This window comes from Phalacrocorax carbo, chromosome 9 (genome assembly GCF_963921805.1).
Source record: "Phalacrocorax carbo chromosome 9, bPhaCar2.1, whole genome shotgun sequence".
Lineage (NCBI taxonomy): Eukaryota > Metazoa > Chordata > Aves > Suliformes > Phalacrocoracidae > Phalacrocorax > Phalacrocorax carbo.
In genome coordinates, this window is record NC_087521.1 from 36,354,301 (window position 1) to 36,378,238 (window position 23,938).

Genomic DNA, 23,938 nt, shown 5'->3' on the forward strand with positions numbered 1-23,938 from the left:
ACCCGTAGCGGGCAGTTGGCGCAGGCGCGGGGGGGGCGGGAGGGCTGCCTGCCGGTGGCAGCGGGAGGCGGCGGCGGCGCCGCCATGAAGTCCCGTTTCAGCACCGTCGATATCCGTGCGGTGCTCGCCGAGCTGCGACTGAGGTACCGCTCCCCTCCCACCCCGCCCGGTCGGTGCCCTGAGGCGGGGCCCGCTCCCGCCCAGCGCGGTCCCGAAGGAGCGGGGCCCGGCCCGGCCGAGCAGCGCCTTTCTCTGCTTAGCGGGGCCCGGCCGCGCCGCAACCCCGGCCGTGGCACCGGAGCAGTGCGGGTCGGCTCTGCCTCGGGGCTTTGAGCCCTGAGGGCGCCGCGCTGCCCCTCCGCCCTGTCCTGCGCCGCTGCTCCCCGCCGCGCCTCCGCTCTGAGGCAGCCCCTCGTTGCCGTGCTGGGGCCGGTCTGGGGCTGCCCGAACGGCTCCTAGCACACCTCCCTGCCGCAGAGCGCCGAGTCCTCTCGCCTCCCCTCTCACGCCGTCAAGGAAGGCCTGGTGCCCTTGTTCCCCCCACTCATTGTCCTGCTCCTGTCCCCCCAGCATCTCCCTGGGGCGCGGCGGAGTGCCCTCCCTTTCCTGGTTGTGTGGGGAAGGTCGTCTGGTCTGGCGTACGTTTTTCTGTCCAGCTGGGAAGCCCTGGTGCTCCTCACATCCATGTCCCATGGAGCTCTCATACCCTTCTGGTGTCTGGGGCAGTCTGCATATTCAGCCCCACGCTGAACAAAACGATGACAGGATTGTCCCCTCCGGGCCGTTTCTGTACTTGTACTGGGAATACTGGTGCCCCATGCTGGCAAAGAGCTCCCCAAGTGATGCAGAAGTTAGCCCAGAGGAAGAAAGTGCTCCAATATAACCAGTAAATTTTCCATCCCTGCCACAAAGAGGGGTGCTTGCAGGAGCTGGTGGCCTGGCCTCTGTCCTGTGCCAGAGATCCAGAGGCTGTCCGGTTGCAGCTGGGATGTCTGCTGTGGCTGTTCTTTCTTCAGCTTGTTTAGCTTTTTGCACTCTATCCAATAATAGCAATTTCTCAATTTTTTGGTTGCTCGGCTTCCAGCTCTTTCCATTAATCTTCCCTTACCGCTTCTTTGGTTACTGCTTGGTAACTTGTCATAACTTCAGCTTCTGTATATTTTAATTATCACTGGGATTTTTTCAGCTGCTTGTGTGGTTTGTGTATTGTATTCTCTAAAGTGTATTTTCTTTTTGACAGCTTATTGGGAATGAGAGTAAACAATGTTTATGATGTGGATAATAAGACGTATCTTATTCGCCTTCAAAAGTAAGAACTTCTTTAAATTTCTTTATGCTGTTGCTGTACATATGAGAACTAGATTTTTTGTGTGTGTGTGTCTGTTGGCAGGTGTGTGGCTTTTCTGACTAGTTTTCGTGAAATTCTGTTGTTCTTTGATAAAACGCAGTCATTTTTACCCAGGAGGTTCTTGGGAGATAGCATATGAAGTGTGAAGTACTGCAGAAAATATGCAAAAGGCCAAAGGTGTTAGTGTAAAACCACACAACTGTCATGGCCCTTTTTTTGTGGGGAGGGAAGAACGGAGTGGGAGGAATGAAGAGCAGCACTCAGTAAGTGGTGCCCAGGCCAAATGGGAGCCAGGGCTTGTGTCGTGTCTAGCCTGTCCGCTCCACTGGTGTCTGAGGTGGGCCCTTGCCCATCTGCTTGCCTCCCGTTGTGTTGGAGAATTTTTACCTCCACTGCTTGCCAAATGTTTTGCCTGCCCCAATTATCCATAAACTTAAATGCGGATGTCCTTTCATTGTTAGTCTGGCCGTGGCACTGTGGTCTTTACTAAGTAGTTTTGGCAATGGTGTTTTCTGTAGCTAGACTGCCGCTGGTTTGTGGTGCTTTGGTCTCATTCCAGTGTGGCATGGTTTTAGCTGGGATAGAGTTAATTCTTCTCTGCTCTAGCTGGCATAGTGCTGTGTTTTGGACTTAGTATGAAAATAGTGTTGATAACACACTGATGTTTTAGTTGTTGCTGGGCATTGCTTGCACTAGTCAAGGACTTTTCCAGCTTCCCGTGCTCTGCTGGTTGCACAAGAAGCTGTGAGGGGAGGGGGCACAGCCTAGAGAGCTGATCCGAACTGGCCAAAGTGATATTCCATATCATGTAACATCATGCCCAGTATGTTAACTGGGGGGAGTTGGCCAGGGGAGGCAACGATCATGGCTCGGGGACTTGCAGTATCAGTTGGTGGGTGGTGAGCGGTTGCACTGCTTGTGGTTCCACCCCCCCTTTTTTTCCTGAGCTTCATTTCTCTCTCTCATTGTTTTCTTTTTTTATTATATTATCATTGTAATTATCATTACTATTATTACTGTTACTATTTTAAGTATTAAACTATTCTTATCTCAATCAACAAGTTTTGCTCTTCTGATTCTCTCCCCCATCCCACTGGGGTGGGGGAGTGAGCGAGTGGCTGGGTGGTGCTTAGTTGCTGACTGGGGCTAAACCTCAACACAGTGCAAACTGCTGTGTGATAAGGGGTGGCTGCTCATGTGCCAAGGGGTGAGTCTTTATTTTGTTAACAGACCGGACTGCAAGGCCACGCTGCTGCTTGAATCTGGTATACGCATTCACACAACGGAGTTCGAGTGGCCGAAAAACATGATGCCGTCTAGCTTTGCAATGAAGGTAAGCTAACCTACAGTATCTTTTTAATAAGATGGGTGGATATCAGAAAGCAACCTTCATGTTCTGTCCTTGGAGACAGAGGGAAATAGTGGACAGATTTGAGAGAGAAGAAAATAGTGAAAGGATTTGCTTGGTGGATCCTGATCAAGCAGGTGACAGAGAGACAAGGGAAGAGCAAATGTGGACCTGGGGTCACAGCGTTGATGTTCAGTGCCTGAAACAATGAAAACTTAAGTTTATGAAGACTAATATTAAGCTGCTGAACATTTTCTGGGCCACCAAGACGTTTTGGAATTTTACTCCAGTGAAGTCCTTGTCATTCCAGTTGGATTGTCCAAATTTTTAGACCCTGGATGCAGCACCCTATGTTAGTGAGTCCTGCTGTTCAGTCTGCTGGGCTTTGAGGGGTCAGATCTTGCTGCGAGCTGCCAAGCTGTGTTCCCGCAGGTGGATCTGCGGGGATGGAACCTGAGCGCTGACTCACACGGGCCTGCTTAGCCTGCCACCTCTGGATGTGGCCTCGTTGAAATGACTCAGCAGAGATTCCTCAGGGTGGCTTTCCACATCATATATGGATGCAGGGATAATCCCAGTTCTCTTTGTAGAATAAACCCTTTGAATTTTAACTAGCTGTGCACTTGCTGAGCTAAACAAATAGCGATTTTTAATGGCAAAGATGGCTTAACCTTAAGAATCCAGAACAATTATATTACCTATAAATATCAAGGTATTATTTTGCCAAGAGCTGTCTTGTCTCGGTATTACAAAGATTGGCATTTTTATCCTTGTGGTATTTGTATTAAGTAAGAAGTGGTCAGCGTCAGGGAGGGATCTATAGCTAAGAATGTGTTTCAGTACAAAATGTCACAAGCAGGTCTGTTTGCATCATCTCACAGACATTTTTCTCCATTACTGACAGTGCCGTAAGCATTTAAAGACGAGAAGGCTTGTCAGTGTCAAACAGCTGGGTATAGACAGAATTGTGGACTTCCAGTTTGGAAGCGATGAAGCTGCTTATCACCTCATCATTGAGCTGTACGACAGGGTGAGTGCAAAGCTCCACATGTGTCCTCTGTAAGCAAGCATGTGAGCGCAGCCTTTGCTGATGGTCCCCTGTGGTGTGCTCGCAGGGTAACATTGTCCTGACAGACCACGAATATGTCATCTTAAACATTCTGAGGTTTCGCACGGATGAAGCGGATGATGTCAGATTTGCAGTTCGGGAACGATACCCAGTTGACAGTGCAAAAGCACCTGCACCTCTGCCGACCTTGGAAAGGTAATTGCTTTGAGGTGGTGTGTGTATTGGAATAAACCCAAATTCCTTGGAACTGTGAAAAGTAGCATGTCTTTGGGTGGTCTTTTCACAAATGACTGGCCATTTTCACACTTTTTTTTTTTTAAAAACAGTGTTTTGTAGCTTCTAAGCAATACGCTGTAATCTTAAAACTCTTTGTTCTTTGGAATGACAACTCTCCATTATCTTTTGTAGGTTAACTGAAATTATATCAAATACACCCAAAGGGGAACAACTGAAGAGGGTTCTTAACCCGCATCTTCGTAAGTAATTGTGTTTCATTAGAAAATGAAATGAGGTCAATACATGTTACGTTAGATGATGCCAAAAATTTGAACAACTTCAAGCAGTCTTTTTTTTGGATGTTATTCATGACAGTCTGCTGTTATGTATGTTTGAAGAACAACAAAACCCCTAAGCCTTTGAAAACAGAGTAATTTTTTTGATTCCAAGCCAGCTGCACAAAGATGAGCCTTGCCGTGATACTGCAGTGATGAGGACCTGAGAGTGAGGACCTGGAGATCTGAGTCGAAGCATTTCATACAGTGTCTTGTCCTTAGTGATACTGAATAGGAGATGTAAGTGCACAGTCAGGGCAAGGATGTTGTTAGGGAGTGACTGGAATATGCCAGTGCTGCCAGTCCTGAAGCAAGTACCGATGTGGTAAGACCGGGATGCCTGATACGTCCATCTGGGTGATCTCTGGTAGCTGGGCAAAGCACCCTGTGCCCTGTTTTTCCTGACCACAGAAGCAAATTTGACTTGTGTGATATGGTCAGAACAAGTTTGGTTTATCCTTCTGATTTGGCAATGTTGATCGAGCAGAGGACTGCCTGGCAGGTACCCCTGAATGGCTCAAATCACAGGATTTGCAGACCTAGGAATTACTTTTCCCATTTCTTGATTCTCTTTTTCACCGCCCTTGTCCCACTCTTTCTCCACCCCGGTCTCCTCCGAAACAAACCACCCGCTGCTAATTACTTTCCCCCATTGGTCCTACTTTTGCTATGTCCATACCCCTATTTGTTATTTCCCATACTGTTCCCTAGGTAACCTTGGCCTTATATAGGGTTACTGATCTGATTACCCAGCCACAGCTGGCCTGGCAAGGCTCCACTCTCTAAAAAGGTCCACAGTCCTTACCTTCAGTTACTGTGTGAGTTTGGCTGTTTCTCACCCCACTCCTCCCTAACCTGGCCAACCCTCCTGCCGCTTCTCTCATTTTTGCCGCTCCTCACGCTGGTAACTGTCGTGTCCAGCAATTTCTCACATTGTGTCCTGCAGTTCCTCACATCCTGTGCAAGATAGCTTAACCTTGGGCCATTGCCCCGTCACCAGCCCTGTCACTAGCCTGCAGCCCGAACAGGCACACTGATACTGTCCTGGAACAGTCTCTCAATCCCAGCAGTCTTACATTTTAGACACTTCCCATGACTGATCACCGTCTTTGTATTTAATGGCTTGGCTTGGATTTTCCTTCCATGCATTTACCAAATCTCTTTTTGAACCTCTTTGAACTTCTGGCACCCATGGTGTTTTTGCAGTGAGGAGTTCCAGTTTCTTCCATGTCACATGATAAGTCACCTCCTTTTTTTTTTTTGTTCTGAAACTCATCTCAGCAGTTTTACTTGGTGCCATAGTATTGCATTTGAAGAGGAGGTGAACAGTTGCTGCCTATTTATCAACTCTGCACCACTCATTTGTTAAGTCTCAGTCATTTCTAGGCTGACCAGCCTGCTACATAGCCTGTATAGTCTTCCCTTGTGCAGAATCTGTTCCAAGCCTGTGATGATCCTTGTTGCCCTTCTCTGTGCCTTTTCTAGCTCTACCTATTTTGAAATGGGGTAAGGGAAAGCATACATAACATTAACAGCAGAAATGCACCATGGATTTATACTGTGGCATGACTCCCTTGTTCTGTTCGCTATTCCTTTCCTAATAATTCCCAACGCGCAGCTTGCCTTTTTTTTTGTTCGCTGACAATTGAGCTTATGTTTCCACAGGACCATCTGTTGTTAGGTCTCACTCCCAAATAGAAATGATCTGTTGGGCATATGCATAAGTAGGACAGTCTTTCCTTGTGTAGTTCATTTTATATTGTTTTGCAGTGAGTTTATGTGTCAGTTCCTTATCTAATCACTCACTATTGCTCGTTCTCCTCCAGTTCTTCACAGCTGGCTGTTGTCTTTGTTGCTGAGACAAATTGTTTCATCAGTAGGCTTTGCCCCTTGTCCTTTGTTCCCTCTTCCCAGGTCAGTTAGGTGTGGGTTGATCAGTGCAGGCCCTAGGGTAGGTTCCCGTAGAGTTGGGATGATTGAAACCTGATTTAGCTGTTCTGTGTCCTGCTTTCACAATCTCTTGGCTGTCCCTCAGCACGTTAGGGTGACCAGCAGCTCTGCTCAGGCAGTTAATACTGTAGCTCTAATGCCTCACGTCCCAGATGTAGGCCAGGGTTTTCATTCCCATGGGATTGTGCTGGTTTTTTTCAAGTGGTTATCTTGTTACTTTGGACTCTTTAACATCCTGTTCGCCTATTCTAAGGTTACCTACATCGTTCTGGACTTGATGCTCCCCTGTCTCAGTGCTTGTTTTCCTTCCTCCATATTTCTGCTTTCCTTGTTCTCAGTGTTCTTAGTTAAACCTGGTTTTCACGGGCCCATCTTGTTTCTTAGTCTTCAAGCATCTTTGTAGGAGCTTATATATCTGTTTTCATTTGTTCTTTCTCTGCACCCTGTTCAAATGGGGCTGCATCTTTTTCTTCTGTCACTCATGTTTCACATTTGGCTTTGCCAGTTTTTTCCTAGTTCTTTATTTCAAGCTACAGAGTTTGTATGGCTTCGCGCTTTGTAATACCTTACCCCAACCCAGGCAGTTTGCCACCCTGGTTGGATTTCCTACCCTCTTCAGTTCAGAAACTTTCCTACTCCCTTTTAAATGTAAAGGTTTCATTTCATTTTGGCCAACATGATATCCTGTATATCCTCACTCTGTCCTAGACCTTTCCCAGTTCCAGATGAACCTAAGCGTGCTTAGGTGTGTGAGAACTCCTCAGCCATGAGCTGAGACCTGGCTGCTCGATGAGCGTTTCTGAGAGGGCCACCATGGGAGTCCTGATCACCTGCTCTTTCTGGGCTCTGCCTCCTGAATTTGGGGCCACAAGTCCCCTTGCTCTCCCCAGCCTCTCTAAGGATTGACTGTAGTTTCACAGCCCTAGCTTGTTGAAATACTTCTTGTGATTTTAATGTGAATAGAAATGTCATTGTGAATGTTTTCTACAGATTATTTTTTTTTAACAGCTTATGGAGCCACTCTCATTGAGCATTGCCTCATAGAAGTTGGATTTTCTGGTTATGTCAAAGTAGATCAGCATATGGAAAGTAAAGGTATGTAGAAAATAAGATTTTAAGGGCCGTACTACATGTATGGCAACTTTTATGTCTATGTAGTAGTATTTTTTTTCCCCCCAAAGAGATGAGTGATCCTTAAACCTGTAGTTCTGACCACATGGTTATATACTGTAACACTTTTAGATTGGGAACCAACCTTATTCACATTAAAGCTCTCGAGTGGTGCATATATCAGAATTAAAACATCAGACTCCTCCTATAGTCTGAATGATTTTATAATGAGATACTACCTTAAACATCAGGTGAACTCTGGCTATGTAGAGGGATATTTTACAAGAATCCTATATAGAAGAATTAGCATCAGAGTCGTCTTTATCTATCGCAAACCTGGTGCGGATTTGATAAAGTAGCAGCTTTACATTCCTTGGGAAATTATGAATTTGGTGGTAAAGTCAGAACAGATTTTTCTGTTGTCTTATTTTTCTTGTGTGCTTTATATTTGCCATGAATCAAAAGGTTTTCTTACTTCCTGCTGCATTTTGGTGCTTAAATAAATCAACTTTGTAACAAGCAAATAACTTCACAGCTACTGGTTTATGCTTTGCCTCTGCAGTTTTGTTTTTATAAAGTGCTAGCATTTTTGTGGCCTTTTTAAAATGAAACTTGAATAATTATGTCTTAGACGTACCTATACAGATATTTTTTCAATTAAAAATTCCCCAAATGTAAAAATGTGTGCTAGGGCTCCTGATTAAAATGAACAGTAATTGCTGTAGTGAAGCAGCAGGGGTAAGGGTTATCTGCGATTTCATTTCTGAGACGTGCTAGAATCCTACTTAACGTGGTCAGGTTGGACAGGTTGCTTCAGGCATTTAATCGGAAGAGCAGTTGCCTGGGTCTTTTGTTGATGTGCTTTTGTGCTATGTTTATATAAAAATATCTTTCTGTTCTAGGTGTTTTAAAATATTCCTCTCCTCCCCCCTCTCTCTTTAGAAAATATCGAAAAAGTGCTTACTGCTTTAGAGAAAGCAGAAGACTATATGACACTGACTGACAACTTCAGTGGAAAGGTGGGTCTCAGGTGGGCAACTCCGTTATGAGCTACGCAGGAATCGCAGATTTAAACTGGCAGGCAGGTATTGTTCAGCGCATTCTTGTTCCTGGTGTTATCAGCTACAGATTTTATTCTGTGAGCTTGGGCTCCAGGTAGTGATGGGGAATAAAAAAATGCTTCCTTGCACTGGATGTGCAGCCATTAAATAATTCACAAGCAGATTATGCAGGTTCTATGAGAATTGCCCTTGTGATTTAATAGCAGGCAGCAGTTCTGCATGTAAGCTGTGCATTTGTGTGGTAACCTATAGAGGATAGTCCTGAGGTTTGTAAGAGAAGTTCATCTTCTCTTCTGGAATAAATTGGAGGCAAGACAAGCAAGCGGTCAGGGCTTTACTAAGTCAGTCACACCGCTTCTGCCACAAGGTCTCCCTGCCAGAGTGAATTGTCTCATGCTCCTCAGTTGGTTAGCAGCTAAAACTTGCTGCCTTGCCAAGATAAGGGAGATCCTTTTCAAAGACAAATGCTGATGACATGTTTTTGTATTCTTTTAGGGTTATATTATCCAGAAAAGGGAGAAAAAGCCAAGTCTGGCACCAGATAAACCAGCAGAAGATATCTACACGTAAATATTTGAAGTATTTATTCCTTTTTCTACTAGTCTGCATAACATAAACTAGTTTTCAGGTGATAATATCAAATGTGTATTTTACAGATATGAGGAATTTCATCCTTTCTTGTTTTCTCAACATTCAAAATGTCCGTACTTGGAATTTGACTCATTCAATAAGGTACAGTGCTTTTGCTGATACTGTACTTAAGTGCTTTAATTGACTGATACTAAAAAGAGTGATTAAAATATAGTGCAGAAGTTGTTAATGAAAATGTAGGCCTTGGAAGAGATGATTAATTTTATGGATAAATGTTTTATGCAGAAAAGACTGACTAAAACAGGGCCTTTAGGCTACTGTTGAGCAGCGTTGTCTTTAACTCAGTTAGATCCTGTAGTTGAAATACAGATCTGGCACTGAATGGAGGTGTATATTGGACCTGTAAGGAAGGTGGCTGTTACAGTCCTGGTCAGGCATTTTATTAGTGGAGAGCTCAGGTGCTGAGTTATCGCTGGGGGCAAACAGTCAGTCATCGCTTTTAGGCTTTTCTGGTTACTACTTTGAAAGCTTCAGGCACCTGATTTAGTATTTCCTTGAGTGTGTCCTTCCTGGTCCTTGACTCATTAACATCTGAAATAGTTAACTGCGTGTTGTTCCTGACCTTGATCTCCAGAATTCCCATTTCACTTTCCTACCCTGCTGTTTGGCTGAATTTCTGTCATCTCCTTCACAGCACTGATGATCTAAGCAGCCTAAAGCCTTACTCCTCTTTTGTATTAAGCATAGTGTCTGGCAACTGGGACACCTGGAGCAGTTCTTAAGCATACTTTTTAGGTTTTACGTGGGGTGTTTTTGTTTGGGTTTTTTTTTTTTTTTAGCTGACCTATTGAAGCAGCAGGAATTCAGGGCAGACAGGTCTATCATTGCAATCATTTAATCTGAAGAGCACACTGTGTCAAACAGCAGCTTCTTCTTCATCACTTCTTAGCAAAAAACATGGGCCATAGTTTGGCCACTTATTTCCTTGCGCATAGTGCCTGGTTTGTAGCGAGACCTATCATTGAGTGTCTTGTTAAACTTACCTCATGTGAAGGTAAAATGGAGGAAGTTACAGAATCCTGTTTTAGCGTTTATCTCCTCTTTCAGCGCTTTGCAGCCACCTCTCCTGAGCAGAACCTCCTCTGCCTGCTTGTTGCTGGTATAAGTTAATGCAACTTGGAGATTCTTAAAACTGGTTTTCTCTTGCAGGCAGCAGATGAGTTCTACTCCAAGCTAGAGGGACAGAAAATTGACCTGAAAGCATTGCAGCAGGTATGCTCTCATCCAAGAGTGGGGCAGCTGGCTCAGAGAGCATGTGGCTCTCTGAGCTTCACATGGTTCATTTTGTTCTTGTAGCCTGGGGTGAGGGAGGTGTCATTCCTGATTTTTGCTGTGGAAATGCTGAGTCAGCAGTGGTCAGGGAGTGGATTTCAAGACGTATGATGTAGCAGTTGGTTCTGCTTGGAATGCAAGTAATAGCATTAACAACAGTACTTTGGAGACTCTGCATCTTTTATGCTGCTGTGTTTTTCTGTGCTGGAATGCTCTGTTGAATGTCTTGCGGTGATTAGGTGATATAGTGCTATTTGTGTATGTATTTTTCCATCTTTCTTATTTTTGAAAGGAAAAACAAGCATTGAAGAAACTTGAAAATGTCCGTAGGGATCACGAGCACAGACTAGAAGCTCTTCAGCAAGCTCAGGTAAGACTGAGGGGTTTTTGTTTTGTTTTGTTTTAACCTGGAAGATATGTAATGTTTCTTGAAGAGTTGACCTGCTGGTCTGCATTGCTACGGTCAGCGTTAGATCCCAAAGTGAAGCCTTCTGTTGTCACTGAGCACCCCGTAGCCCTGCAGAGAGCCTAGGCCTGCCCAGCGGGGCTCTGCTCCCTTGTGAGACCTTTGTACCTCTCTTGCCAAAGCATGCTTGTGCTGCTCTGCTTGCCGGAGTCGAGTTGGCCGTTGTCCTGTGTGATCACATCAATGCCATTCTTGGATTTCATCTCAATATTCATTACTACTTTTTTATTTTAATCTGCTGAGTGTGTGTTTAGCTTCAGTGGGTATAAACTTTTTCTTTCCTTAAGGAAGCTGATAAGATAAAAGGAGAACTTATAGAAATGAACTTGGAGATCGTCGACCGAGCCATCCAGGTGGTCCGCAGTGCGTTAGCCAACCAGATAGACTGGACAGAGATCGGGGTGATTGTTAAAGAAGCTCAGGCACAGGGAGACCCTGTTGCAAGTGCAATCAAAGAATTAAAGCTTCAGACAAATCATATCACAATGCTGCTGAGGTGAGTACGTTGTGGATCACCTGTACCAAATGCAAGTAGGACTGACTGTGAGCTGCATAGGAGACAGGTATCCTTTTAGCTTGTGCACTGGTATTTAAATTGTTTGGTTTTTCTTACAGCAGCATGAAGACAACATAGTTCTGTGAGCAAAGAGGGATGCCTTCTTTTTGGCTTTCAAAACCAATAGTATTGTAACAGCTGTTGTTTTAGTATTTTAGAGTCTTTCTTACTATATTCTAAACCATTGGAACATCTCCTAACACGGTATAGGTCCAGAGCTCTGGTCTGTCAGTCAGCAGTCAACTCTCTCTGATTTCTGCTGCTTTGATATAAAATTCACATGAGATCCTGCCCTTTTTGATGCTGTTGACATCCAGCGAAAGGCTGGTGGTTCAAGATTGCAGCTGTTGTGAGTTGCAAGTTTTGATGCTGGCTCTTGTAGAAGTCCTGGTGAGAGAACTGGCCGTGAGGCAATATTTGGAGCATCTTTAAAAACCTTATCTGCCACTGTACTGGGATGCTAGGGAGAAAAAAGCGAGAATTTCTTTTTAATGGCCAGAACTTTTGGTATAAAAGCTGTAACGTGGCAAAGTTAATTTATGAATTTTTTGTTACCTCATTTTCAGAAATGTTAGTGTATAGAACCCTTGTTTTCAGGAGTGAGTTGTGTTGGCAACTGTGTCATCAGCCTCTCTTCTCCGTCTGTTTTAGTAGTGACTAGTGATCACTTCGCTGATCCCACTCAGTCAGTCCACCAAGTGTTGAATCATGCATGCTTAGTGCAGAGGACTATGGAGGTATATTTTCCTTTATCAAGGACGTTATTTTATGCTGCTTCACCACCTTTTGCCACACAGGCTTGGTACAGCTGCGTTGAGCAGGATTTAATGTCCTGGCGAGAAGCAAATGCAAATCCCGCTAGTGTGTGCTCAGCATACCTCTTTGAAAACAGCGGTGCAGATGCTGTTTGAGGTTTTAAACCAGCACATTGGTGTCCTGTAGATCTTTGGAACTGTTTTTCGATTTTACTCTAGGGTGATAGCATGTTGATTTGTTTCTTTGGATAGAAGAAACTGTCTTGGAAAATGTCACTTCCTTGGACTGGAAAAATTGAGCTCTTTATCTTCTGCTTTTGTTTTCTTCCCCCCCCCCCCCCCCCCCAATTCTGGTTGACTCAAAGACGTAAATGGGCTTGTGTGTAAGGGAGCCTGGGGCCTTCCTGCAGCTGCGTGGTGAAAGTGGTTTAAGGGTTCCTTAGGCCGTTTCCAGTCTTCGTGAGGGAATAGAAGTAAGAGTACATTGCACTAAGGGTGGAAAACAGCCATTTCTCATATCTTAATTGTATGATGTCATGTGTTTTTAGGAATCCATATGTGTTATCTGAAGAGGAAGAAGAGGAGGAGGATGCTGATTTAGAGAAAGAAGAAATGGAAGAGCCAAAGGGAAAAAAGAAAAAGAATAAAAACAAACAGTTGAAGAAACCTCAGAAAAACAAACCGTCGTTAGTTGATGTTGATCTCAGTTTGTCTGCGTATGCCAATGCCAAGAAGTAAGGCTTACAGTAAACGTGTGCTTTGGTAGTCGAAGTTGCTGTGTGCTGGCAGGTGCTAGTGATAACATGTTAGGAAGGGCTCTGTGTAAAAGTTAGATGTGAAAATTAGACGTGGAAATGGGTAGCTCGCCCTGAGCTCTAGGACGTGCATGTTCCCTCACTGTTGCATAGCAGCTAGTCTCTAGCTGTCACGTTAATTTAATTTTGAGTACAATTCCACACATTAATTTAATTTCGAGTACATTCTGCACACATGGAACAAAATGGCTGCTTTTGCCACACCCAAGCACAGTGCTCTGCCTGTCTGAGGAGGGGATGGCCTTCATCTGGCTGCTTTTTTCAGGTGAAGACTAAGCCAAAGACCTGGGCTAAAAAAATAAACACTCTCAAAACTGAGTCCCAATGGCAAATGTAGAGGACTGTGATAAGTACGTCCTAAAAATGAGTGAATCTGCTGGGATTTCAGATACAAACAAACTTGTGTTTTGCAGGTACTATGATCACAAAAGACATGCAGCTAAGAAAACTCAGAAGACAGTAGAAGCTGCGGAAAAGGTATTTTCTTTCTTTGTTTTTTTTTTTTTTTAGAAGATATTTAAAAACAAACTCCCTCTCACTGATCAGTGCAAAATCCTAACTTGGTCTAGGTAGTCCTAATGAGACATGAAAGATAAAAACAACCAACCAGGGTTGTTTCATCCTTGAGCTTTTAAGCTGGCTGGACAGAGGATTGCAGATCCCTGCTGTATCATCTGTTTTCCGCCAGTGGCATTGTGACCACGTAAGGCCGGTGCTAGGTGGAGATACGAACAGGCCAGTGCTCGTGGAGGCAGGAGTGGAAAATCAGTGGAGATCCTTACGATCAAAGAGCTGATGATCTTCACAGGGGGCAGCTATCCAGGGTGGAGATTTCTGAAGCTTTTAGGACAGCTGTCTTACATGTGCCTGAGGGGAATGCAGGCCTGTGAGCAGCAGTGTGTGGAGCCTGCGCTCTGATAAAGTTCGGAGGGATTTTCCTACTGCTCAGTTATCAGCTCTGTGATTCTTGTGCTGGTGGATTGCGATCCTGCTTTCTGTCTAAATAGGCATTTAAATCGGCTGAGAAGAAGACGAAGCAGACATTGAGGGAAGTTCAGACAGTTACCACCATTCAGAAAGCAAGAAAGGTCTATTGGCAAGTACAGTTTCGTTGTTGTTATCTAATATATTGTGAATGTGCGCAAATTTAGAACGGCTGTGTCAGGCCGAGTTTTTGCTAGCTGAGAAGTGGAGCTAATTATGATTTCTAAGCACTACACTTTGTATTGAGACTTCTTACAGTGCTCCTCGAAGGTGCTGGCCTGATTCTGGTAGTGCCTTTCCCGGGAAAGTTCCTTTCAGTGGACGTGGACTTGTAGTTTCTTTTTACTTTTAACACAGCTAGGAATATGGGCTTAGTAATAAAAATAGGGAAATTCACTGTTCCTTTCTGGCAGCTCTGTGAAATAGTAACAGTAGATTTGAAAAAAAAAAAAAGCAAGAACAAAACAATACCCCGAAGGTTTTTATAGTCTAATAACTGAATTGTTAAAATAAAAATAAATAGAAGGCAGCTGGACTTTGTGGTGACGGTACTTGTCGTTTCATCTCAAAATACTGTTCATGTTATATTTGTACTGTGCCTTGGTTTTATGCCCCAGGCATATGGATGGATGTGAAACCATTTGTGGTGTCCTTTGTAAGGAGTAGATGCTAAGATGGATATTCTTAGAGTTTGGTATAAAAACCACCTTTGTAATGCTCTGTTAGTTCCAGGTGTTTTTCACACAATGGACTGATGTAATTTGGCAGGTTTGAGAAGTTCCTGTGGTTCATTAGTTCCGAGAATTACCTTATTATTGCTGGAAGAGATCAACAGCAGAATGAGCTGATTGTAAAGCGGTATCTTAAACCAGGTGAGAGTCCTATCAAATGGAGTATATCGGTTTCTCTCTTATTTTCCAGTTCTGTAAATGTAAAAGAATGACATGGGAAGGTTTGGTTGGTTTGTTCTTAAGTTGGGCCTTGGGTAAAAGGGGCCTTTTGTGACGGTGAGTCCTGGAGACTGCGTGTGCGTTGTCCGTGGGGTGCTGGGGGTCTGCTGTGGGAGGCTGGGCCCACCAGCACTGTGGGATAAGCGTAGGTTGCACAGACTCCTGTCAGGAGCAGAGGAGTCGATGCTCCCTGGAGCAACTGGGGGTTGACTAAAAGTCTTCAGCATCCTCTTCCCATCCTGCTCCTCACAGCCAAAACAGCTGTTCCCAGCTAACGTTAGAAACCTTCACCTTAGCTTGAGTGATCTGTGTAGTTGTCGCGTGTGTGACTGATTCGAGTCACTTCTTTCCCAGGGGACATATACGTGCATGCCGATCTCCATGGAGCCACAAGCTGTGTGATCAAGAACCCCTCAGGTACCGTGTGTGGGGTGATGCAGGGACTCGTAGAAGCCTGGGGGCGCTGTGAACTGGCAGGCTCTACACTGCGTGTCTGAGCCCAGCCCGGCGAGCTGCCTTGTCCCCCTGCAGTGGTACCCAGCTCCAGCAGATGTTTCCCTTAGGATCTGAGAGGCATCATTCCTCCAAGATCTGACTGCCACAGCTTCCCAGTCATGACTGGCTGCTTGCAATTGCTTTGCTGAGCTCCTGGTGGGAAGGAGCGATGGAGATGTGCTCACAGAGACAAGCGTTAGTCACTGGCAGAGGCGGGGGTGCAAGTGCTTGCTGCTGGCCGTGGGGACTGCAGTCCTGCTGAGACTTTGACTAGTGGCATAAGGTGTTTGAGTGCTGGTGGAGGGCACTGATCTCAGCAGAGAAGCGTTAATGCGGTGGGATGGATCTCATGGGAGATCAGCTGTGCAAACCCTGCCTGTGCCCTGTTCCTGGGAGGTGGTAGAAGCGGGTCTTGTGCTGTGAGGGGTGTAGTTACTGCTCCCTGGTGGAGCTGAGTTGATGAAGGAGCAGTAGCACAGCTAGCTTCAGCCTCCCTTGGGGAGCTGTGGAGAGCAGCTGCTGACACTGCTTCTGCTCTCTCTGCACTGCCTTTGAGCTCAGCCAGGCCATGTCTCTGCCCAGGGCCCCTGGAAAGCTCACACACTGGATTAGGGCAGGTGGAAGTTGGAGAATTTAACCTCTTGTGCATGGACTGCATTCACTGATGTGTTGGGTGTTACTTTGTAGGTGAACCGATCCCTCCACGAACCCTGACGGAGGCAGGCACGATGGCCTTGTGTTACAGTGCTGCCTGGGATGCCCGTGTTGTCACCAGCGCTTGGTGGGTCTCCCACAACCAGGTGAGGACACTCACGCATGAGCTTTGCGGATGGAACTGGTGTGCGACTGCAGACAAAGTGTCTCGGGGGGGGGAACTGATGGGTGCAGGTGAAACTTGCTCTCTGATACAGTTCCTGGAGGGTTCTCCCTGGGTGTGCTGCACTTAGGGCCAGGGGTGGAGGTGTAACCTCTGCCATGACACGCACGTGACAGAGGAAATGCTTCCTCTAACAACTTCTTTCTAACACAGTGGAAGGATTTTTATTGAAAACAAAGTGTTTTTTTTTTTCAGTTGGGCTTCTAGCTTGTGTATTAATTGCAGTCTTGCTGTGCTTCCAATCAACTCAAGTGTAGGGATGGAGAGATTACATTAAACAGAAGGTCACGGTGCCTTTAGTGTTCTTATTTCCTGAATAACCCCGCTACTCATCCAGGACTTCTGAAATGTAGTGCCAGTAGCGTGTGATTGAATTGATTCATCTCTTAGGAAAATAAGCTACAAAGGACAGGAAGAACCTCTTGGAAAGGCGTCGTCCTGCAGACTGTTCCCATAAGTTAAAAATTTAGCTTGCTTGAGTGTTGCTTTTGTTAGTGCTGTTATTACATAATGCTGCCCTTCTACGACAAATACTTTTTATAGTATATTATGATTTTTTTTAGGTTTCTAAAACTGCGCCTACAGGAGAATACCTCACTACTGGAAGCTTCATGATCCGAGGTGAGGCACAAAGGAACGGTGTGAGTTTGACTTTAGGTGTTTTGTGTGAAGATGCTGTGCTGTCCTGCAGTGGCAGCCACCTCAGCTGCCCCCCTCGCTGCGGCAGCCGAGAGATTCCGCTCTTCTCCTGAAAATCTGTTCTGAGTGGTTTAGACTGACTATTTGGCAGCTGCAGCAGCATTTCTATCTGAAGCCCTGGGCAGAGAATCATTAGCTAAGCTTCTTCTGAGTTTCTCCTGTTCTGTTGGCATCCAAGAGATAGAACAAGCCCCAGTGTAATTTTTCAGCCTCTGATAAAAAAAAATTTTGAAAATACATCATGTAACATAGCTGTTAAACCTCCTCATGAGAATCTGCATTTGTTTTTCAGGGAAGAAGAATTTTCTTCCACCTTCGTATCTGATGATGGGCTTTAGCTTCTTGTTTAAGGTACTGCTTCTCTGTGCAGCTCCTGCTGGCTTTTGTAATTTGGTTTGAGCTGTAGGAGGCATATTTTCTGGTTCTTCCTTCTCAGTATATTCCCAATTACTTCTTTTCCTGCTGGGGCAAATTCCATAAAATGCTACTCATTGAAAATTACTCTGCTTTCATTTCCATTTTTCCCCAATTTGCACCGTCTCCATTTAAAACAAATGGACACTGTGAACATCACTACCTCTGCTGGATTTTTATACCAGCTCTGTTTGAAGCATATGTGCATTTAGGGAGTCTGCTGGTTGTGCAGCAATGTGTGTCTCCTCACTAGCTGTGCTTTCTAGGTTGTCAGACTTGGGTTTAAAGGTGCCAGTTTAGTTTTCTTGCCTTTTGAATAGCAAAAAGTGTTCAAACGGAAAGGATAAAGCTGAGTCAGGTGTTCACTGAATGGGCTAGCGAACACCACTGCAGGTGGTACTGGCCTAACGTGAAGGCACCTCTTGTTAGGTGGATGAAAGCTGCGTTTGGAGACACCGAGAAGAAAGGAAGATCAAAGTACAGGACGAGGATCTGGAAACGGTTTCCAGCAGTGGCGGTGAACTGGTGTCCGAAGAAGTGGAGCTATTAGGTACAGTGGATGTGACTGGGGTGCTTTGTGTGCTGCTGACTGAGGGGGACAGTTTGGGGTTTGGCATTTAGTTCCCTGCACTGTGTTACGGGTCAGTTTGGCATTTCTGATGTGGGCTGTGTTCTCCTCACCTGTGTGCCCCAGAAGGAGGAGACAGCAGCAGTGAAGAGGAAAAAGCAGAGTGTCAGGAAGCACCAGAGGATGTGGAAGCCATGCCTGAGAGTAATCGTGACGAGGGTGTTGCTGACTGTGACCAGGGTGCAGTAAACACACCACCTGCACCAGAGGGTGACTCCGAAGAGGATGATGGAGAATCTGAAGACGAAATGGAACATCCAGAATTAAAGAGCGAAGTGAAGGAGGAAGAGGTAAATTACCCAGATACAACAATCGACCTGTCGCATCTTCAGTCTCAAAGGTAAGCAAAGCAGCAGCTGCCCTTATCGGCTATGTGGGCACTTCTGAGGATCCCCATACCGTTAAAATGCTGCCAAGACAAGGGCTGTGATGAGTTGGCATCACTTCTTTCGATGCTCAGCTCTGCAGGCTGCCAGAGCGCAGGGCAGCAAGCCTTGTATGGCGGGAATACTGCTGCGCTGTGCACCATTCCCTGCCAATTTTTCTGCATGGCTCTTCTTTGTGGGCTCCTTGCATTGGACCCCTTCCTGCAGTACACACACGCACACATAGGCACACAGGGGTACCTGGCTCTTTCATCACTCCTGTTCCCTGTTTTGGCCTAAGCATCCTTTATGTACCACGCACTGATTTTGCTCCTCAGGAGGTGGCTGCCCCCATTTTCTTTTCAGAGCTGTTCAGACCTGAGAAACTGAGTCATGAGTTGTTTCTGCTCTGCCAAGCTGGTGCTGAGTTACTGCTCTGCATGTGGCTGCGAGATGAGCTCATCTCCCTGTTTTCCCTGGAAATGGCACTCCTTGGAAGGTGCAAGGAGATGGGACTGAGTGGGTGGAAGTGGGCAGCTCTGCAGGGGATACCACAGCTGAGCGGGGCTGCCTGCATGGGGAGCTGAACATCAGGGCTTCCTTTAGTGCATACTGTACCCAGGCTGTCTTTGTTCCTTGTTTGTGTGTGTGCCTGAGACAAGCTGGCAGAGATCCGAAGGCTTGTTTTGTAAACTGAATCCCAGTGTTGCTGCCCTTTTCCATTCACCAAAGCTGGGATTTTCAAGAACTAGAAAGCTGAAAGTGGTGCAACCAAGTTAGCCAGTGTCTGGGCCATGGTGATGTGTCCATGGTTGAGCTGCCCTACGTCTGTTGATGACCCCCATTTTGATCTTCCCACAGATCCCTGCAGAAAATCATCCCCAAAGAGGAAGAACCCAACTTGGTAAGGTCCCAGCTCAGATGTTTGGCAAAGAGCAGTGTGAACTGCTGCTGGACATGGTGTGCTCTAACTGCATTTCACTTCTTAGAGTGACAGCAAGTCCCAGGGGCGAAGGCATCTGTCTGCCAAGGAGAGGAGGTGAGAGCCTCTTTGTGTCTGCAGTGAGGGGAATGCCTCCTCCCCGTTCCCTCGCCAAGACTGACTTGGGTGCCGGGCATGTCTTCCACCTCGCAGTCTGGGCCGGTCCATGTCCATTATCTGTCCTGCATTTCCAGTGTGGGTCATGCCTGTGGGATGGCGGCTGCTCCTGTCCTTCAGCAGTGCTGGCTGTGAACAGTTTCTTGAGTACTTGTGGGCTCGAGAGGTTTTACTGAGGAGGGGTTATTTCCCGGGCGCATGCCTCGGGTCCCTCCATAGTCCTGTGGTGGGGAAGCAGGACGGTAATGCTGGCAGGAGAGCAGCAACTGCTCTTGTTACAAGAGGCAGTGTGTCGAGTCATTGTTTTCCTTAGAGAACTGAAGAAAAAGAAGCAGCAAAATGACTCTGAGAACTTGGAGATGCCTGAAGAGAAGCAGAAAGAGATGGAGACACAGCCCCCCCTTGCTCCCAACACCAATAAAGGTGTGCCGGCCCCTCAGCCCATGAAGCGGGGCCAAAAGGTAGGCAGGGACCAGCTTTACCCATGGGTTGAGCCGTTGCCACGTGAAGCATGGACAGTAATACTAGGTTTATGTCAGATGTCCGTGGCTGCCTGATAGTTTTATGCTCTTGGTGGTTTCAGGATGGTGACGCTGGTCTGTTAGCATTGGGCACGCTGTGCTTTCCTCGCTGGAACCAGAGTCTCTTGTTCACTGGTGAACTGCTCTGAAAGAGCGTCAGGAGGCCTGGAAGGGAAAGTGCATGTGGGGTCAGCATCTAGGTGTTTGTGGATGCAAAACTCTGCAAAATTAATTGTTTCTAAAGCTGTTGGTGTGTTTTCTTCTGCAGAGTAAAATGAAGAAGATGAAGGAGAAGTACAAGGACCAGGACGAGGAGGATCGGGAGCTCATCATGAAGCTGCTGGGCGTGAGTGAGAGTTCTTCCTTCCCCTGTGGCGCGGTCGCTTCGGTCGCTGGCTCTGACCACCCCTCTATGTAACCTCAGTCTGCAGGGTCAAACAAGGAGGAGAAAGGGAAAAAGGGGAAAAAGGCGAAGTCAAAAGATGAGCAAGCAAAGAAGCAACAGCAGAAACCCAAGGCTGTGCGTCGTGGTGCCGGAGGGGGCAAGGAGGTGCTCCCAGCAGGAGTCGTGCTGCACGAGTTGCAGGACCCAGCCCTGGAGGAGCAGCAGGACGAGAAGGTGAAAGGCACACTTGCCTCTCCTCTCTTGTCCACGTGTCTATCCCTTCCCAGCTTCACCGTGGCTCTCCTGGCACCATGCAGCTCTGTTCTGCCAGGGAGGCCGAGCAGCTCTTGCTGGTTTTGGGGCACTGTGGAGAACACTGTGCCTAATGCCACGATGCTGGGAGCCCGGTGGTTCCAAGAAGCAGCATAAAACCCTGCAGCAGTCTACATGCATGCTGCATTCCCAGCACAGCCAGAATGAGGGCTGGGAGGAGAACCGAGCCTCGCCAGGCTGCCGAGGATCCACTTCAGTCAATACCTCCCACTCGCTGCAGCTGAAATGTAACAGAGCCCTCTCCAGATCTGTTGTTGTGAGTCAGTATCTGAATCACAGCCCATCTCTCTCCTCCCAGCTTGGCGTGTGCCAAGCAAATTAGAGTTTTGAAAGAAATATTCCTCCCCTCACCCACATAAAAGTGCTCTTACCTTTTGCTTTAAAATAAGTTAAATTCTCTTTGCAGTGAGAACGTGGCTTTCTGTGATAAAAGAATTTATTTTCTCCAGGGGCTGGGGGAGAAAAAAGCTAGTTTCAGCTCTGATGTCTCCTTTGTTTGTGCAGGAGGAGCAAGACCAGGATCAGCCAGGAGTTGAGGTAAATGCTTGTCTTTAAAACCCCAGGAGTGCTGAGGAGGTGGCTTTATCCCCGCCCGAAGCTGGGGGGCCCCGCTGCAGCACGCAGCACCCTCTGAGCAGGACCAGAGGCGTGGGCTGGGTCGTGTGGGAGCCCTCTAGAAGGGCACGGCTCTGCTGTTGCAGTCCCCTTCGTGCCTGTGACTGAACCCAGTTTTCCTATTTTTTTAAAAAAACCAAACCATAGCCTCTTTTTACTTCCTACCCTGCTTATCATGTGCATCCCCTGTAGAAACTAGGGGCTGGCTCAGCTGAAGTTTGTCCCTTGCCTTTACCTCTGGAGGTCTTTGCAGCCCCCAGTAACGCTGGCTCTGGGCTGGAGGATGGCACAAAACGATGTGGTGCGAGTTGCTCTTCGGTTTACAAGTTTATTTACATATAAAATTGCTTCAGAGTTTTCTGTAATTACAGGCGGTGCGTGTTGCCCAAGGCTGGAAATAAGTAGATTTCTTTAAATTCTCTAATGAAGGAAGGTAGTGATTGTTGGGAGGGGGAAGCTTTTGGTGACCCTGTGAGGATGTAACTATATTTGGGGGGTCCTGTTTGGGTCATTCAAAACTCTCCTGTTCCAAATGATGTGATCTCTAGTAATCAAAGACAGTCAGTAATGAATCGTGGCTTGGTAAAATTCGATGCTGGCGGAGTGAGCGACAGAGCTGAATTCAGTACGTTGCAGTAGCCCCATCGCGAGGTCTGACCCAGGGTGCCTGCGGGATTGCAGCCGCCGTTGTAGTTCAGCTGGAAGGGGAGACCCTTCGGCCTCTGCCCCCAGTGAAACCGGTAGTTTGGGGTTGGTTTCACAGTGAAGCTCCTTTGCCCGTTCAGGAAAGCGAGGCGTTGCTGGACTCCCTGACGGGCCAGCCGCACCCCGAGGACATTCTGCTCTTTGCTGTTCCCATCTGCGCTCCCTACACAGCCATGACGAACTACAAGTAAGTTGCAGCACTTTCTGTGGGAAGGCTTTGGCAGCAGCCTGCGCTGGCCGAGGGCAGCCCGCGTACTACTAACAGAAACCTTTTCTTTTGAAAGGTACAAAGTCAAGCTCACTCCAGGCACCCAAAAGAAGGGAAAAGGTATTGTATCGAAGCACTCGAATCCTTTTTAGCACACTACCTATTGAAGCCAGCACGTTTTTATATACCGTTTAAATCTTTCTGGTGTTTTTACAGCTGCCAAGATTGCCTTGCACAATTTTATGCAATCCAAAGAAGCTAGCGCAAGAGAAAAAGATCTGTTCCGCAGTGTAAAGGTGACTAGTTTTTCTCCATTGTTTTTCTTATATAAACATAACAGCAGTAGCACAATGTCCACTAGTACCATTTTTGGGGTAAATCCTTCCAAAAACGTGTGCTATTGCATTTTTTTTTTTTTTTTTTCCGGAGCGTTGTGTTTCTCAGTGCTGCACACAGCAGGTGTTTGCCTGCCTTTCTCCCCCGGCAAGGTGCTCACCACGGGCCGGGTAAATGTGTCGCCTCTGCTCAGGCAGGTCTTAGCCCGCACGATGCAGTTTTCCTCGGCTCTCTTGCTGATTCCTCCATGTCCTTTTCAATTTGGCACCATCACCCTGTGGGCTCCGGTACCTGCCACCACGGTGAGGGCTGGTTCATTGCTGTGCTGTTCTCCTGCGGCTCCGTCAGCCGTTTGCACCGCAGTCCCCTCGCTCCTCCCGCGCCGCCTGGTGTGACTTTGAGTCCTCAGGTGTTTATTTTCCCCTTTTGCGGCCGTGCTCCCTGTTTATCAGGCAGCCCAGGCTGCTCTGTGCCTGGCGCCACTTGGCCTGTAACAGCTCGCTGATCAGCAACATTGCAGCGCCTTAATGTTGACTTTTTGTGGCACTCTGCTAGAAAAACACAATTAATGGTTCACGACCTTGAAGGCAACAGGTAGTGCCCAGGGAATTGCTGGCCCAGCCAGCCCATCCAACCGGAGCCCATGTGTGGAAGCTGCACAGAAAACCATTAAGTCTTTCATTATTAAAAAATGGTGTGAGAGCGGAAGGCTGATATCAGCCTTATTTTCTTGGGGGGGCAAGCTGGCAGAAATGGGCATGTCAGCTCCTGCCAGCGACTCGGAAGCGCTAGCGGGGGTGAGGAAGATGTTTGTAAATGCTTTTCTGCTGCATTCAATTGCTCGTCTTTAATGTTTCATAGGATACCGATTTGTCAAGAAATATTCCTGGTAAAGTGAAAGTGTCTGCGCCTCATCTCCTGAACAGGAAAAAGAAGTGATTCCGTACTCGAGCTTTTCACCGCCAAACTGCCGCTGCGGCGCGGGCGGAATCCAGCACCTGCAGGTGGGACAGACAGACCGACCTACCCGGACTGCCATTAATTTGACTGAATTTAGCTTCCACGGTAGCTGGCAGACAAGGACCGGTTCCTGCATTGTGGTTTAGATGGACTCGACCGACGCGATACAACTAGCGTAAAGACGTGCGAGTAAATGGCTGGCCTTTGGTCAGTGACGTGTTCTCACGCTGTTCGGTCTCTGATGCTTTGGGCGCTGGAGCCGCGCGCTCGTCCCCCATGCTGCCGGGCAAAGGCACGCCTGGATTTGCTGCAGCAAAACTCTGATGTTGTTTCTTCCCAATACCTGTCGCTTTCTGCTGGAGGGGACTGGAGTCTCTAGTAGCAGCAGGAGAGTTTCAGTGCAAAATGCTTC

The 23,938-nt window shown here is 46.8% G+C and overlaps 1 protein-coding gene across 1 annotated transcript; it reads left to right on the plus strand.

Moving 5' to 3' along the window:
• On the plus strand, positions 1-23,747 carry NEMF (nuclear export mediator factor). The gene is made up of 33 exons (XM_064461184.1): positions 1-143; positions 1,241-1,309; positions 2,579-2,681; positions 3,601-3,726; positions 3,812-3,960; positions 4,174-4,241; positions 7,275-7,361; positions 8,319-8,395; positions 8,933-9,003; positions 9,094-9,169; positions 10,238-10,300; positions 10,653-10,730; positions 11,114-11,322; positions 12,686-12,871; positions 13,366-13,429; positions 13,960-14,048; positions 14,705-14,808; positions 15,241-15,303; positions 16,069-16,181; positions 16,822-16,879; positions 17,250-17,308; positions 17,801-17,921; positions 18,066-18,339; positions 19,226-19,268; positions 19,354-19,403; positions 19,777-19,924; positions 20,253-20,330; positions 20,409-20,603; positions 21,207-21,239; positions 22,103-22,209; positions 22,307-22,350; positions 22,447-22,526; positions 23,428-23,747. Exons 1-33 carry the CDS (start codon positions 85-87, stop codon positions 23,503-23,505), a joined length of 3,222 nt encoding a protein of 1,073 aa, XP_064317254.1. The 5' UTR covers positions 1-84; the 3' UTR covers positions 23,506-23,747.
• Positions 23,748-23,938: the final 191 nt, after the last annotated feature.